At 51.3% G+C, this 15,366-nt stretch overlaps 1 protein-coding gene across 3 annotated transcripts in view; it reads left to right on the forward strand.

Annotated features, from left to right (window-relative positions):
• LOC110491187 (plexin-B3) overlaps positions 1-15,366 on the forward strand; it is a 168,489-nt gene that overhangs the window by 121,009 nt on the left and 32,114 nt on the right. For all 3 annotated transcript variants that reach the window (XM_090204046.1, XM_090204048.1, XM_090204047.1), the window contains exons 19-21: positions 5,649-5,793; positions 9,155-9,388; positions 12,449-12,607. In XM_090204046.1, the coding sequence (XP_090060172.1) occupies positions 5,649-5,793; positions 9,155-9,388; positions 12,449-12,607 (538 nt within the window). The remainder of the gene's footprint in view (positions 1-5,648; positions 5,794-9,154; positions 9,389-12,448; positions 12,608-15,366) is intronic.

Genomic DNA, 15,366 nt, shown 5'->3' on the forward strand with positions numbered 1-15,366 from the left:
TTGAGAATGGGGCGGTAGATAGGGCTGTAACATAGGGCTGTAGCTGCGGCAGTAGATGGGGAATATTGCAGTAGATGGGCAATATTGCAGTAGATGGGCAATATTGCAGTAGATGGGGAATGGGGTACTAGATGGGGAATAGGGCAGTAGATGGGGCAGTAGATGGGGAATAGGGCAGTAGATGGGGAATAGGGCAGTAGATGGGGCAGTAGATGGGGAATAGGGCAGTAGATGGGGAATAGGGCAGTAGATGGGGCAGTAGATGGGGAATAGGGCAGTAGATGGGGAATAGGGCAGTAGATGGGGAATAGGGCAGTAGATGGGGCAGTGAATAGGGCAGTAGATGGGGAATAGGGCAGTAGATGGGGCAGTAGATGGGGAATAGGGCAGTAGATGGGGAATAGGGCAGTAGATGGGGAATAGGGCAGTAGATGGGGCAGTGAATAGGGCAGTAGATGAGTAATGGGGCAGTAGATGGGGAACGGAGCAGTAGATGGGGAACGGGGCAGTGGATGGGGAACGGGGCAGTGGACGAGGAATGGGGCAGTGGATGGGGAACGGGGCAGTGGATGGGGAATAGGGAATTTGATAGGGCAGTAGATGGGCAGTAGATTGGGAATGGGGCAGTAGATGGGGAATGGGGCAATAGATGGTGAATAGGGCAATAGATGGGGAATAGGGCACTAGATAGGGCACTAGATGGGGAATAGGGCACTAGATGGGGAATAGGCCACTAGATTGGGAATGGGGCACTAGATTGGGAATGGGGCAATAGATTGGGAATAGGGCACTAGATGGGGAATAGGGCACTAGATTGGGAATGGGGCAATAGATTGGGAATGGGGCAATAGATTGGGAATAGGGCAATAGATGGGGAATAGGGCAATAGATAGGGCACTAGATGGGGAATAAGGCAGTATATGGGGCAGTAGATTGAGAATGGGGCGGTAGATAGGGCTGTAACATAGGGCTGTAGCTGCGGCAGTAGATGGGGAATATTGCAGTAGATGGGCAATATTGCAGTAGATGGGGAATGGGGTACTAGATGGGGAATAGGGCAGTAGATGGGGCAGTAGATGGGGAATAGGGCAGTAGATGGGGAATAGGGCAGTAGATGGGGCAGTAGATGGGGAATAGGGCAGTAGATGGGGAATAGGGCAGTAGATGGGGCAGTAGATGGGGAATAGGGCAGTAGATGGGGAATAGGGCAGTAGATGGGGAATAGGGCAGTAGATGGGGCAGTGAATAGGGCAGTAGATGGGGAATAGGGCAGTAGATGGGGCAGTAGATGGGGAATAGGGCAGTAGATGGGGAATAGGGCAGTAGATGGGGAATAGGGCAGTAGATGGGGCAGTGAATAGGGCAGTAGATGAGTAATGGGGCAGTAGATGGGGAACGGAGCAGTAGATGGGGAACGGGGCAGTGGATGGGGAATAGGGAATTTGATAGGGCAGTAGATGGGCAGTAGATGGGGAATGGGGCAGTAGATGGGGAATGGGGCAATAGATGGTGAATAGGGCAATAGATGGGGAATGGGGCAGTAGATGGGGAATAGGGCACTAGATAGGGCACTAGATGGGGAATAGGGCACTAGATTGGGAATGGGGCACTAGATTGGGAATGGGGCAATAGATGGGGAATAGGGCAGTAGATGGGGCAGTAGATGGGGAATAGGGTAGTAGATGGGGAATAGGGCTGTAGCTTGGGCAGTTCATGGGGAGTAGAGCAGTAGATATGGCAGTAGATGGGGAATAGGGCAATAGATGGGGCAGTAGGTGTGCAATGGGGCAGTAGATAGGCAATGGGGCAGTAGATTGGGAATGGGGCAGTAGATGGGGAACGGGGCAGTGGATGGGGAACGGGGCAGTTGATGGGGAACGGGGCAGTGGATGGGGAACGGGGCAGTGGATGGGGAACGGGGCAGTGGATGGGGAACGGGGCAGTGGATGAGGAACGGGGCAGTAGATATGGCAGTAGATGGGGATTATGGCAGTAGATGAGTAATGGGGCAGTAGATGGGGAACGGAGCAGTAGATGGGGAACGGGGCAGTGGATGGGGAACGGGGCAGTGGATGAGGAATGGGGCAGTGGTTGGGGAACGGGGCAGTGGATGGGGAACGGGGCAGTAGATATGGCAGTAGATGGGGATTATGGCAGTAGATGAGTAATGGGGCAGTAGGTGTGTAATGTGGCAGTAGATGGGGAACGGGGCAGTAGATGGGGAATAGGGAATTTGATAGGGCAGTAGATGGGCAGTAGATTGGGAATGGGGCAGTAGATGGGGAATGGGGCAATAGATGGTGAATAGGGCAATAGATGGGGAATAGGGCACTAGATAGGGCACTAGATGGGGAATAGGGCACTAGATGGGGAATAGGCCACTAGATTGGGAATGGGGCACTAGATTGGGAATGGGGCAATAGATTGGGAATAGGGCACTAGATGGGGAATAGGGCACTAGATTGGGAATGGGGCAATAGATTGGGAATGGGGCAATAGATGGGGAATAGGGCAGTAGATGGGGAATAGGGCAGTAGATGGGGAATAGGGCAGTAGATGGGGAATAGGGCAGTAGATGGGGAATAGGGCAGTAGATGGGGCAGTAGATGGGGAATAGGGCAGTAGATGGGGAATAGGGCAGTAGATGGGGAATAGGGCAGTAGATGGGGCAGTGAATAGGGCAGTAGATGAGTAATGGGGCAGTAGATGGGGAACGGAGCAGTAGATGGGGAACGGGGCAGTGGATGGGGAACGGGGCAGTGGATGAGGAATGGGGCAGTGGATGGGGAACGGGGCAGTGGATGGGGAACGGGGCAGTAGATATGGCAGTAGATGGGGATTATGGCTGCAGATGAGTAATGGGGCAGTAGGTGTGTAATGTGGCAGTAGATGGGGAACGGGGCAGTAGATGGGGAATAGGGAATTTGATAGGGCAGTAGATGGGCAGTAGATGGGGAATGGGGCAGTAGATGGGGAATGGGGCAATAGATGGTGAATAGGGCAATAGATGGGGAATGGGGCAGTAGATGGGGAATAGGGCACTAGATAGGGCACTAGATGGGGAATAGGGCACTAGATTGGGAATGGGGCACTAGATTGGGAATGGGGCACTAGATTGGGAATGGGGCAATAGATGGGGAATAGGGCAGTAGATGGGGCAGTAGATGGGGAATAGGGTAGTAGATGGGGAATAGGGCTGTAGCTTGGGCAGTTCATGGGGAGTAGAGCAGTAGATATGGCAGTAGATGGGGAATAGGGCAATAGATGGGGCAGTAGGTGTGCAATGGGGCAGTAGATAGGCAATGGGGCAGTAGATTGGGAATGGGGCAGTAGATGGGGAACGGGGCAGTGGATGGGGAACGGGGCAGTTGATGGGGAACGGGGCAGTGGATGGGGAACGGGGCAGTGGATGGGGAACGGGGCAGTGGATGGGGAACGGGGCAGTGGATGAGGAACAGGGCAGTAGATATGGCAGTAGATGGGGATTATGGCAGTAGATGAGTAATGGGGCAGTAGATGGGGAACGGAGCAGTAGATGGGGAACGGGGCAGTGGATGGGGAACGGGGCAGTGGATGAGGAATGGGGCAGTGGTTGGGGAACGGGGCAGTGGATGGGGAACGGGGCAGTAGATATGGCAGTAGATGGGGATTATGGCAGTAGATGAGTAATGGGGCAGTAGGTGTGTAATGTGGCAGTAGATGGGGAACGGGGCAGTAGATGGGGAATAGGGAATTTGATAGGGCAGTAGATGGGCAGTAGATTGGGAATGGGGCAGTAGATGGGGAATGGGGCAATAGATGGTGAATAGGGCAATAGATGGGGAATAGGGCACTAGATAGGGCACTAGATGGGGAATAGGGCACTAGATGGGGAATAGGGCACTAGATTGGGAATGGGGCACTAGATTGGGAATGGGGCAATAGATTGGGAATAGGGCACTAGATGGGGAATAGGGCACTAGATTGGGAATGGGGCAATAGATTGGGAATGGGGCAATAGATTGGGAATAGGGCAATAGATGGGGAATAGGGCAATAGATAGGGCACTAGATGGGGAATAAGGCAGTATATGGGGCAGTAGATTGAGAATGGGGCGGTAGATAGGGCTGTAACATAGGGCTGTAGCTGCGGCAGTAGATGGGGAATATTGCAGTAGATGGGCAATATTGCAGTAGATGGGGAATGGGGTACTAGATGGGGAATAGGGCAGTAGATGGGGCAGTAGATGGGGAATAGGGCAGTAGATGGGGAATAGGGCAGTAGATGGGGCAGTAGATGGGGAATAGGGCAGTAGATGGGGAATAGGGCAGTAGATGGGGCAGTAGATGGGGAATAGGGCAGTAGATGGGGAATAGGGCAGTAGATGGGGAATAGGGCAGTAGATGGGGCAGTGAATAGGGCAGTAGATGAGTAATGGGGCAGTAGCTGGGGAATGGGGCAGTAGATGAGTAATGGGGCAGTAGATGGGGAATATTGCAGTAGATGGGGAATGGGGTACTAGATGGGGAATAGGGCAGTAGATGGAGAATAGGGCAGTAGATGGGGAATAGGGCAGTAGATGGGGCAGTGAATAGGGCAGTAGATGGGGCAGTAGGTGTGGAATGGGGCAGTAGATGGGGCAGTGAATAGGGCAGTAGATGGGGCAGTAGGTGTGGAATGTGGCAGTAGATGGGGAAAGGGGCAGTGAATAGGGCAGTAGATGGAGGATAGGGCAGTGGATGGGGGAATAGGGCAGTAATTGTTGAATAGGGCAGTGGATGGGGGAATAGGGCAGTAATTGTTGAATAGGGCAGTGGATGGGGAACGGGGCAGTAGATGGGGAACGGGGCAGTAGATGGGGAACGGGGCAGTGGATGGGGAACGGGGCAGTGGATGGGGAACGGGGCAGTGGATGGGAAACGGGGCAGTAGATATGGCAGTAGATGGGGATTATGGCAGTAGATGAGTAATGGGGCAGTAGATGGGGAACAGGGCAGTAGATGGGGAACGGGGCAGTAGATGGGGAACGGGGCAGTAGATGGGGAACGGGGCAGTAGATGGGGAACGGGGCAGTAGATGGGGAACAGGGTGCCATTTAGAACACAAATAGTGCTGCAGATGAAAACCAGATTACCTGTCGGTCGGTCTCGACCAGGTGGGCCTGTAGGTCGGTCTCGACCAGGTGGGCCTGTAGGTCGGTCTCGACCAGGTGGGCCTGTCGCTCGGTCTCGACCAGGTGGGCCTGTCGCTCGGTCTCGACCAGGTGGGCCTGTCGCTCGGTCTCGACCAGGTGGGCCTGTCGCTCGGTCTCGACCAGGTGGGCCTGTCGCTCGGTCTCGACCAGGTGGGCCTGTCGCTCGGTCTCGACCAGGTGGCCTGTCGGTCGGTCTCGACCAGGTGGGCCTGTCGCTCGGTCTCGACCAGGTGGGCCTGTCGGTCGGTCTCGACCAGGTGGGCCTGTCGGTCGGTCTCGACCAGGTGGGCCTGTCGGTCGGTCTCGACCAGGTGGGCCTGTCGGTCGGTCTCGACCAGGTGGGCCTGTCGCTCGGTCTCGACCAGGTGGGCCTGTCGGTCGGTCTCGACCAGGTGGCCTGTCGGTCTGTGAATAATATAAACCAGATAGTGTGATATATCTTATTAAATATCTTATTAAATGAATGTTTTTCCAGGGGTGGGCGTAGTATAAAGGTGAGTGGGCGTAGCCTGTACGTGGTCCAGCAGCCAATGCTAACTGTGTGGGTGGAGCCTAAAGAGAACACGCTGGTGAGGAGGAGGAGGAACAACCAACTGGTCTTCAACAGCGCAGTTTCAAAGGTAAAGCCCGGATTGATACTGCCTTTACACAGGCAGCCCAATTCTGATATTTTTCACTAATTTGGAACAATCAGATCAGCTCTTTTGCCAATAATTGGACAAAACATCTGAATTGGTCTGCCTGTGTAAACGCAGCCATTGTATTGTCATATATTTGAGAGACAGAGACAGAAAGAGAGACAGAGAGAGAGAGTTAGTCAGTTAGTCAGGGGTTGGGGTCTCTCTCTGTCTCTCTCTGTCTCTCTCTGTGTCTCTCTATATCAGTAAGCCTTTATGTTGATGGAATTTATATGAATGACTAGAATATTCCACCCTGAAGCAATATAATAAAATGAAATTGATTAGAATTATGTGTAACCATAGTCTGTATAATATGTCTATAATAGCATCTTAAAAACAGACTGTCTGAGCAAGATTCGGTGCCGACCTTGGCTGGGGTCACTGAGAGTACTTCCCAGGGTCTCGGTCTCCCTATCTTGAGGGAGGATGGGGAGTAAGTCTCACGGATTCCCCTAATCTTTGTCGGCTGGGTAGCAGGACATTGTGTGCGTATGTTAGTGTGAATGTGTGTGTGTGAGAAGCCAGTATAAAATGAATTGTTTTGTTCAACAGACCAGAACGTTCCCGGGAATAAACCTTATTGACTATTTTAGCTGGGCCTCTTGTCTGTTTCATTTCAACCAGTATCTTACAAATCCTGACGAACAGACTGAGTAGTTTAATTGAATTGGTTTATGAACATTGAGAACATAATTCTCGTGACACTTTACCTGCCAGCCTGAACAAGAGGACCACAGGGGACATGTTGTTCTCCTTCTGTTGTGTTGTCCTGGATGGTTTTAAATGCAGTGTATCCACGGGGTTGAATGGGGTTTTAAAAACAGTGTATCCACGGGGTTGAATGGGGTTTTAAATGCAGTGTATCCACGAGGTGGAATGGGGTTTTAAATGCAGTGTATCCACGGGGTTGAATGGGGTTTTAAATGCAGTGTATCCACGGGGTTGAATGGGATTTTAAATGCAGTGTATCCACTGGGTTGAATGGGGTTTTAAATGCAGTTGTCGTGTCTTTGGCTATGCCGGATTAAGAGATATGACATGCATTCTATAAAATAATTTCTCTGTAATTAATATTACCTGATTGAGCTAATCGTGTAAATGTAATTAACTAGAGAGTCAGGGCACCACAAAATAATATTTATAGAGCTGTTATCTTCTGAATAAACTCTTAAAGACCTAGTAATATTTTACATCAATAGCAGTCAATATTAATCGTCACCTTAATTCAGTCTCATCTGAAAGTTTAAATTATTGGTTATCTTCACAAACCCTGGCTAACAACTTGAATCAGCAATACAAAATTGGGTTTCATTATTTATTTACTAAATAGCTAACTAATCACACAGAATTACATATACACATAATTAAATCATAACTTGATTACAAATTACGTCATAAAGGAAAACGTCCCTAGCGGGCGGAACAGATATGACAGCTGGTTACACAAAAGAAAAGGGCTGGGTTTGAGTGAAAAAGCGGGAAGACTGAGGAACAAAGGGAGAAGCTGTGCTATCGTAAATACAGTATCTTAAGCATTCTAAATTACCGCCCATTTGGAAAAGGAAAATGCAATAAATATTTACTCTGAGCTGCGCTTCGGTAGGTTGGTGGTAGATGGAAGACCGTGTTGCCAAACCGAGTCCTCTGTCCTTTGAAGAATGTCTCTGGTGGTCAATTGGAAACGTCGTAGTAACGTCGTTGGGTGATAGACGGGATACTCTGTCTGTTCCTTCCTAACCCTTGTTTGCAGCTGCTGTTGCTAACTCAACGGCTAGGAGGTTTCACTTCTGCAGTGAATAAGAGTTCAAAGTTCATACCATTCGCAACCAAAGCTCACGCTGATGTTGGCTTCGTTTTGTAGTTATTATCTGAACCATTCTGACATCGGACCGTCGTCCTCACATCCTCGGAACAGGAGGTTACATTTTCGTCAAGGCTTTATATAGGAAGGGAGAAAAGGGGTGTGTTTCATAGTTTACAACCTATGTCTCTTCATGTGGGCGGCCCACTGAGTCGGGCCTAATTCACTCATGAAAACCCAATTCTCACATTTTAGAAGCTAAAATAACATTTCATTCCATCACGAATAATTTCATATTCAAACATTTAAATTGAACAACAATTCCATTTGAATCAGATAACTCTGATGTGTAGACTTTCCACTGTAGAGTTTGTCATCCTATCATTGATGAGAATGTCTCAGATGACAACCGAACTGACATCATATTCATTAAGTACCACCTCATTGGTTGGATTACCAGAATATAGTTAATTTCCCCCCACCTTCTGATGTTCCCAGAATCTCTATGTTAACCAAAGGGGTTTGCAAATGTAACATCAGTTGGGTAGAGAGAGGAAAAAGAGGGAAGAGGTATTTATGACTGTCATAAACATAACCCCAGGCCAACGTCATGACACAGTGTATCCATAGGTTTTTAAATGCAGTGTATCCACAGGGTTGAATGGGGTTTTAAATGCAGTGTATCCACGGGGTTGAATGGGGTTTTAAATGCAGTGTATCCACTGGGTTGAATGGGGTTTTAAATGCAGTGTATCCACGGGGTTGAATGGGGTTTTAAATGCAGTGTATCCACGGGGTTGAATGGGGTTTTAAATGCTGTGTATCCACGGGGTTGAATGGGATTTTAAATGCCGTGTATCCACAGGTTGAATGGGGTTTTAAATGCAGTGTATCCACGGGGTTGAATGGGATTTTAAATGCAGTGTATCCACAGGTTGAATGGGGTTTTAAATGCAGTGTATCCATGAGGTTGAATGGGATTTTAAATGCAGTGTATCCATGAGGTTGAATGGGGTTTTAAATGCAGTGTATCCATGAGGTTGAATAGGGTTTTAAATGCAGTGTATCCATGAGGTTGAATGGGGTTTTAAGTGGTCAAATAAATCAAGTGGGAAGCTTCTGGACTCATGGTAATGTGGTTAACTGATTCAGACCCCAACCAACGTCTCTCTCTGTCTCTCTCTCTGTCTCTCTGTGTCTCTCTCTCTGTCTCTCTCTGTCTCTCTCTGTCTCTCTCTGTCTCTCTCTCTGTCTCTCTCTCTGTCTCTCTCTCTGTCTCTCTCTCTGTCTCTCTCTGTGTCTCTCTGTGTCTCTCTCTCTCTCTGTCTCTCTCTCTCATGTCTCTCTCTGTCTCTCTCTCTCTCTCTCTCCTGTCTCTCTCTGTCTCTCTCTCTGTCTGTCTCTCTCTCTCTTTCTCGGTCTCTCTCTCTGTCTCTGTCTCTCTCTCTGTCTGTCTCTGTCTCTCTCTCTCTCTGTCTCTCTCTCCCGCTCTCTCTGAAGCAGGAGCGTTGTACGGTGGTCTCTTCCTCTGAGATGAACTGTTTGACCCCGCGTGTGACCCCTGACACTAAGGTCATGGGGGTGTGGTTTGAGCTGGACAACGTTAAGGTGTCATTTGAGAGCGTCACGGGGAAGACGTTCTCTTACTACCCCAACCCCGAGCTGTTGGCTCTGAACAGAGACGACCCAGACACACCCTACCGCTTCAAACCTGGAGGGGTCATCGCTGTAGAGGTGAGAGAAATTAATACAAACCTGGAGGGGTCATCGCTGTAGAGGTGAGAGAAATTAACACAAACCTGGAGGGGTCATTGCTCCTGACTAACCATGTCTCTCCCCCCCAGGGTAAGGACCTGACTAACCCATGTCTCTCTCCCCCCAGGGTAAGGACCTGACTAACCCATGTCTCTCCACCCAGGGTAAGGACCTGACTAACCCATGTCTCTCCCCCCAGGGTAAGGACCTGAATAACCCATGTCTCTCCACCCAGGCTAAGGACCTGACTAACCATGTCCCCCCCCCAGGGTAAGGACCTGACTAACCATGCCCCCCCCTCCCCCCCAGGGTTAGGACCTGACTAACCATGTCTCTCCCCCCCCAGGGTAAGGACCTGACTAACCCATGTCTCTCTCCCCCCCTCCCCCCAGGGTAAGGACCTGACTAACCCATGTCTCTCCCCCAGGGTAAGGACCTGACTATCCCATGTCTCTCCCCCCCCAGGGTAAGGACCTGACTAACCCATGTCTCTCCACCCAGGGTAACGACCTGACTAACCCATGTCCCCCCCCAGGGTAAGGACCTGACTAACCCATGTCCCCCCCCCCCCTGGCTAAGGACCTGACTAACCATGTCCCCCCCCAGGGTAAGGACCTGACTAACCCATGTCTCTCCCCCCCAGGGTAAGGACCTGACTAACCCATGTCTCTCCCCCCCAGGGTAAGGACCTGACTAACCCATGTCTCTCCCCCCAGGGTAAGGACCTGAATAACCCATGTCTCTCCCCCCCAGGGTAAGGACCTGACTAACCAATGTCCCCCCCCCAGGGTAAGGACCTGACTAACCCATGTCTCTCCCCCAGGGTAAGGACCTGACTAACACATGCCCCCCCCCAGGGTAAGGACCTGACTAACCCATGACCCCCCCCCCCCCCCCAGGGTAAGGTCCTGACTAACACATGCCCCCCCCCAGGGTAAGGACCTGACTAACCCATGCCCCTCCCCCCCAGGGTAAGGACTTAACTAACCTTGTCCCCCCCCAGGGTAAGGACCTGACTAACCCATGTCTCTCCCCCCCCCTCCCCCCAGGGTAAGGACCTGACTAACCCATGTCTCTCCCCCCCAGGGTAAGGACCTGACTAACCCATGTCCCCCCCCCCCAGGGTAAGGACCTGACTAACCCATGTCTCTCCCCCCCCCTACCCCCCAGGGTAAGGACCTGACTAACCCATGTCTCTCCCCCCCAGGGTAAGGACCTGACTAACCCATGTCTCTCCACCCAGGGTAAGGACCTGACTAACCCATGTCACCCCCCCCAGGGTAAGGACCTGACTAACCCATGTCTCTCCCCCCCAGGGTAAGGACCTGACTAACCCATGTCCCCCCCCCAGGGTAAGGACCTGACTAACCCATGTCTCTCCCCCCAGGGTAAGGACCTGACTAACCCATGTCCCCCCCAGGGTAAGGACCTGACTAACCCATGTCTTTCCACCCAGGGTAAGGACCTGACTAACCCATGTCTCTCCCCCAGGGTAAGGACCTGACTAACCCATGACCCCCCCCCCAGGGTAAGGACCTGACTAACCCATGTCTCTCCCCCAGGGTAAGGACCTGACTAACCCATGTCCCCCCCCCCAGGGTAAGGACCTGACTAACCCATGTCTTTCCACCCAGGGTAAGGACCTGACTAACCCATGTCCCCCCCCCCAGGGTAAGGACCTGACTAACCCATGCCCCTCCCCCCCAGGGTAAGGACTTAACTAACCCATGTCCCCCCCCCAGGGTAAGGACCTGACTAACCCATGTCCCCCCCCCCCCAGGGTAAGGACCTGACTAACACATGCCCCCCCCCAGGGTAAGGACCTGACTAACCCATGACCCCCCCCCAGGGTAAGGACCTGACTAACCCATGTCCCCCCCAGGGTAAGGACCTGACTAACCCATGCCCCCCCCCCCCCCCCAGGGTAAGGACCTGACTAACCCATGCCCCTCCCCCCCAGGGTAAGGACTTAACTAACCCATGTCCCCCCCCCAGGGTAAGGACCTGACTAACCCATGTCCCCCCCCCCCCAGGGTAAGGACCTGACTAACCCATGCCCCCCCCCAGGGTAAGGACCTGACTAACCCATGCCCCCCCCCAGGGTAAGGACCTGACTAACCCATGACCCCCCCCAGGGTAAGGACCTGACTAACCCATGTCTCTCCCCCCCAGGGTAAGGACCTGACTAACCCATGTCTCTCCACCCAGGGTAAGGACCTGACTAACACATGCCCCCCCCCAGGGTAAGGACCTGACTAACCCATGACCCCCCCCCAGGGTAAGGACCTGACTAACCCATGTCCCCCCCCAGGGTAAGGACCTGACTAACCCATGCCCCCCCCCCCCCCCCAGGGTAAGGACCTGACTAACCCATGCCCCTCCCCCCCAGGGTAAGGACTTAACTAACCCATGTCCCCCCCCCAGGGTAAGGACCTGACTAACCCATGTCCCCCCCCCCCCAGGGTAAGGACCTGACTAACCCATGCCCCCTCCCAGGGTAAGGACCTGACTAACCCATGCCCCCCCCCAGGGTAAGGACCTGACTAACCCATGACCCCCCCCAGGGTAAGGACCTGACTAACCCATGTCTCTCCCCCCCAGGGTAAGGACCTGACTAACCCATGTCTCTCCACCCAGGGTAAGGACCTGACTAACCCATGTCTCTCCCCCCCAGGGTAAGGACCTGACTAACCCATGTCTCTCCACCCAGGGTAAGGACCTGACTAACCCATGTCCCCCCCCCCCCCAGGGTAAGGACCTGACTAACCCATGTCTCTCCACCCAGGGTAAGGACCTGACTAACCCATGTCTCTCCCCCCCAGGGTAAGGACCTGACTAACCCATGTCTCTCCCCCCCAGGGTAAGGACCTGACTAACCCATGTCTCTCCCCCCCAGGGTAAGGACCTGACTAACCCATGTCCCCCCCAGGGTAAGGACCTGACTAACCCATGTCTCCCCCCACCCCAAGGGTAAGGACCTGACTAACCCATGTCTCCCCCCAGGGTAAGGACCTGACTAACCCATGTCTCTCCACCCAGGGTAAAGACCTGACGCGTGCGATGACCCGAGGGGAGGTGGTAGCCAGGCTGGGGGACCAGGAGTGTGAGGTCAAGACTCTGGACAGTACTCACCTATACTGTGAACCTCCTGAGAAACAGCCAGCCAGTCTGGGGAGCAACCAACTGCCCAGCCTGAGGGTTAGTCTACTGTATCTACACACACAGCCTCGGGGTTAGTCTACTGTATCTACACAGCCTGAGGGTTAGTCTACTGTATCTACACACACAGCCTCTGGGTTAGTCTACTGTATCTACACACACAGCCTCGGGGTTAGTCTACTGTATCTACACAGCCTGAGGGTTAGTCTACTGTATCTACACACACAGCCTCTGGGTTAGTCTACTGTATCTACACACACAGCCTCTGGGTTAGTCTACTGTATCTACACAGCCTGAGGGTTAGTCTACTGTATCTACACACACAGCCTCTGGGTTAGTCTACTGTATCTACACAGCCTGAGGGTTAGTCTACTGTATCTACACACACAGCCTCTGGGTTAGTCTACTGTATCTACACAGCCTGAGGGTTAGTCTACTGTATCTACACACACAGCCTCGGGGTTAGTCTACTGTATCTACACAGCCTCGGGTTAGTCTACTGTATCTACACAGCCTCGGGGTTAGTCTACTGTATCTACACAGCCTCAGGGTTAGTCTACTGTATCTACACATCCTCAGGGTTAGTCTACTGTATCTACACACACAGCCTCGGGATTAGTCTACTGTATCTACACAGCCTTGGGGTTAGTCTACTGTATCTACACAGCCTGAGGGTTAGTCTACTGTATCTACACAGCCTGAGGGTTAGTCTACTGTATCTACACACACAGCCTCGGGGTTAGTCTACTGTATCTACACAGCCTTGGGGTTAGTCTACTGTATCTACACAGCCTGAGGGTTAGTCTACTGTATTTACTCAGCCTGAGGGTTAGTCTACTGTATCTACACAGCCTCGGGGTTAGTCTACTGTATCTACACAGCCTGGGGGTTAGTCTACTGTATCTACACAGCCTGAGGGTTAGTCTACTGTATCTACACAGCCTGAGGGTTAGTCTACTGTATCTACACAGCCTGAGGGTTAGTCTACTGTATCTACACAGCCTGAGGGTTAGTCTACTGTATCTACACACACAGCCTCGGGGTTAGTCTACTGTATCTACACAGCCTCGGGGTTAGTCTACTGTATCTACACAGCCTGAGGGTTAGTCTACTGTATTTACTCAGCCTGAGGGTTAGTCTACTGTATCTACACAGCCTCGGGGTTAGTTTACTGTATCTACACAGCCTGAGGGTTAGTCTACTGTATCTACACAGCCTGAGGGTTAGTTTACTGTATCTACACAGCCTGAGGGTTAGTTTACTGTATCTACACAGCCTGAGGGTTAGTCTACTGTATCTACACACACAGCCTCAGGGTTAGTCTACTGTATCTACACAGCCTCAGGGTTAGTCTACTGTATTTACACAGCCTCAAGGGTTAGTCTACTGTATTTACTCAGCCTGAGGGTTAGTCTACTGTATCTACACAGCCTGAGGGTTAGTCTACTGTATCTACACAGCCTGAGGGTTAGTCTACTGTATTTACTCAGCCTGAGGGTTAGTCTACTGTATCTACACAGCCTCAGGGTTAGTCTACTGTATCTACAAAGCCTCAGGGTTAGTCTACTGTATCTACACAGCCTCAGGGTTTGTCTACTGTATCTACACAGCCTCAGGGTTAGTCTACTGTATCTACACAGCCTCAGGGTTAGTCTACTGTATCTACACAGCCTCAGGGTTAGTCTACTGTATCTACAAAGCCTCAGGGTTAGTCTACTGTATCTACACAGCCTCAGGGTTTGTCTACTGTATCTACACAGCCTCAGGGTTAGTCTACTGTATCTACACAGCCTCAGGGTTAGTCTACTGTATCTACACAGCCTCAGGGTTAGTCTACTGTATCTTAGTATAATGGTTGGATATCAATCAAATTTATTTATAAAGGCCTTCTTACATCAGCTCATATCTCAAAGTGCTGTACAGAACCCCAGCCTAAAACCCCAAACAGCAAGCAATGCAGCTGTAGAAGCACGGTGGCTAGGAAAAACTCCCTAGAAAAGGCCAAAACCTAGGAAGAAACCTAGAGAGGAACCAGGCTATGAGGGGTGGCCAGTCCTCTTCTGGCTGTGCCGGGTGGAGATTAGAAACCTAGAGAGGAACCAGGCTATGAGGGGTGGCCAGTCCTCTTCTGGCTGTGCCGGGTGGAGATTATAACAGAACATGGCCAAGATGGAAAAAAGCTGTCCTTGAAACAGTCTTGATATGTTCGTCAAAAGAGAGATCAGGGTCCAGAGTAACGCCGAGGTCCTTCACCGTTTTATTTGAGACGACTGTACAACCATCAAGATTAATTGTCAGACTTAACAGAAGATCTCTTTGTTTCTTGGGACCTAGAACAAGCATCTCTGTTTTTTCCGAATTTAAAAGTAGAGCCGTTTGCAGCCATCCACTTCCTTATGTCTGAAACAGCTTCACCATGTTTCATTGAAATGTACAGCTGTGTGTCATCCGCATAGCAGTGAAAGTTAACATTATGTTTTCGAATGACATCCCAAAGAGGTAAAATATATAGTGAAAACAATAGTGGTCCTAAAACGGAACCTTGAGGAACACTGAAATGTACAGTTGATTTGTCAGAGGAAAACCATTCACAGAGACAAACTGATATCTGTCCGACAGAAATACTTCTGTCCCTTCTTTGGACAATGTGTTAACAACCCTCCAGACGAGCTTCAATGCCATACAACTCTCCTTCTGTGGCCTCCAACTGCTCTTAAACGCTAGTAAAACTAAATGCATGCTCTTCAATCGATCACTGCCCGCACCTGCTCTCCCGTCCAGCATCACTACTCTGGACG

Source organism: Oncorhynchus mykiss, chromosome 16 (assembly GCF_057628025.1).
Source record: "Oncorhynchus mykiss isolate SJ-2025 chromosome 16, ASM5762802v1, whole genome shotgun sequence".
Taxonomy (NCBI): Eukaryota; Metazoa; Chordata; class Actinopteri; order Salmoniformes; family Salmonidae; genus Oncorhynchus; species Oncorhynchus mykiss.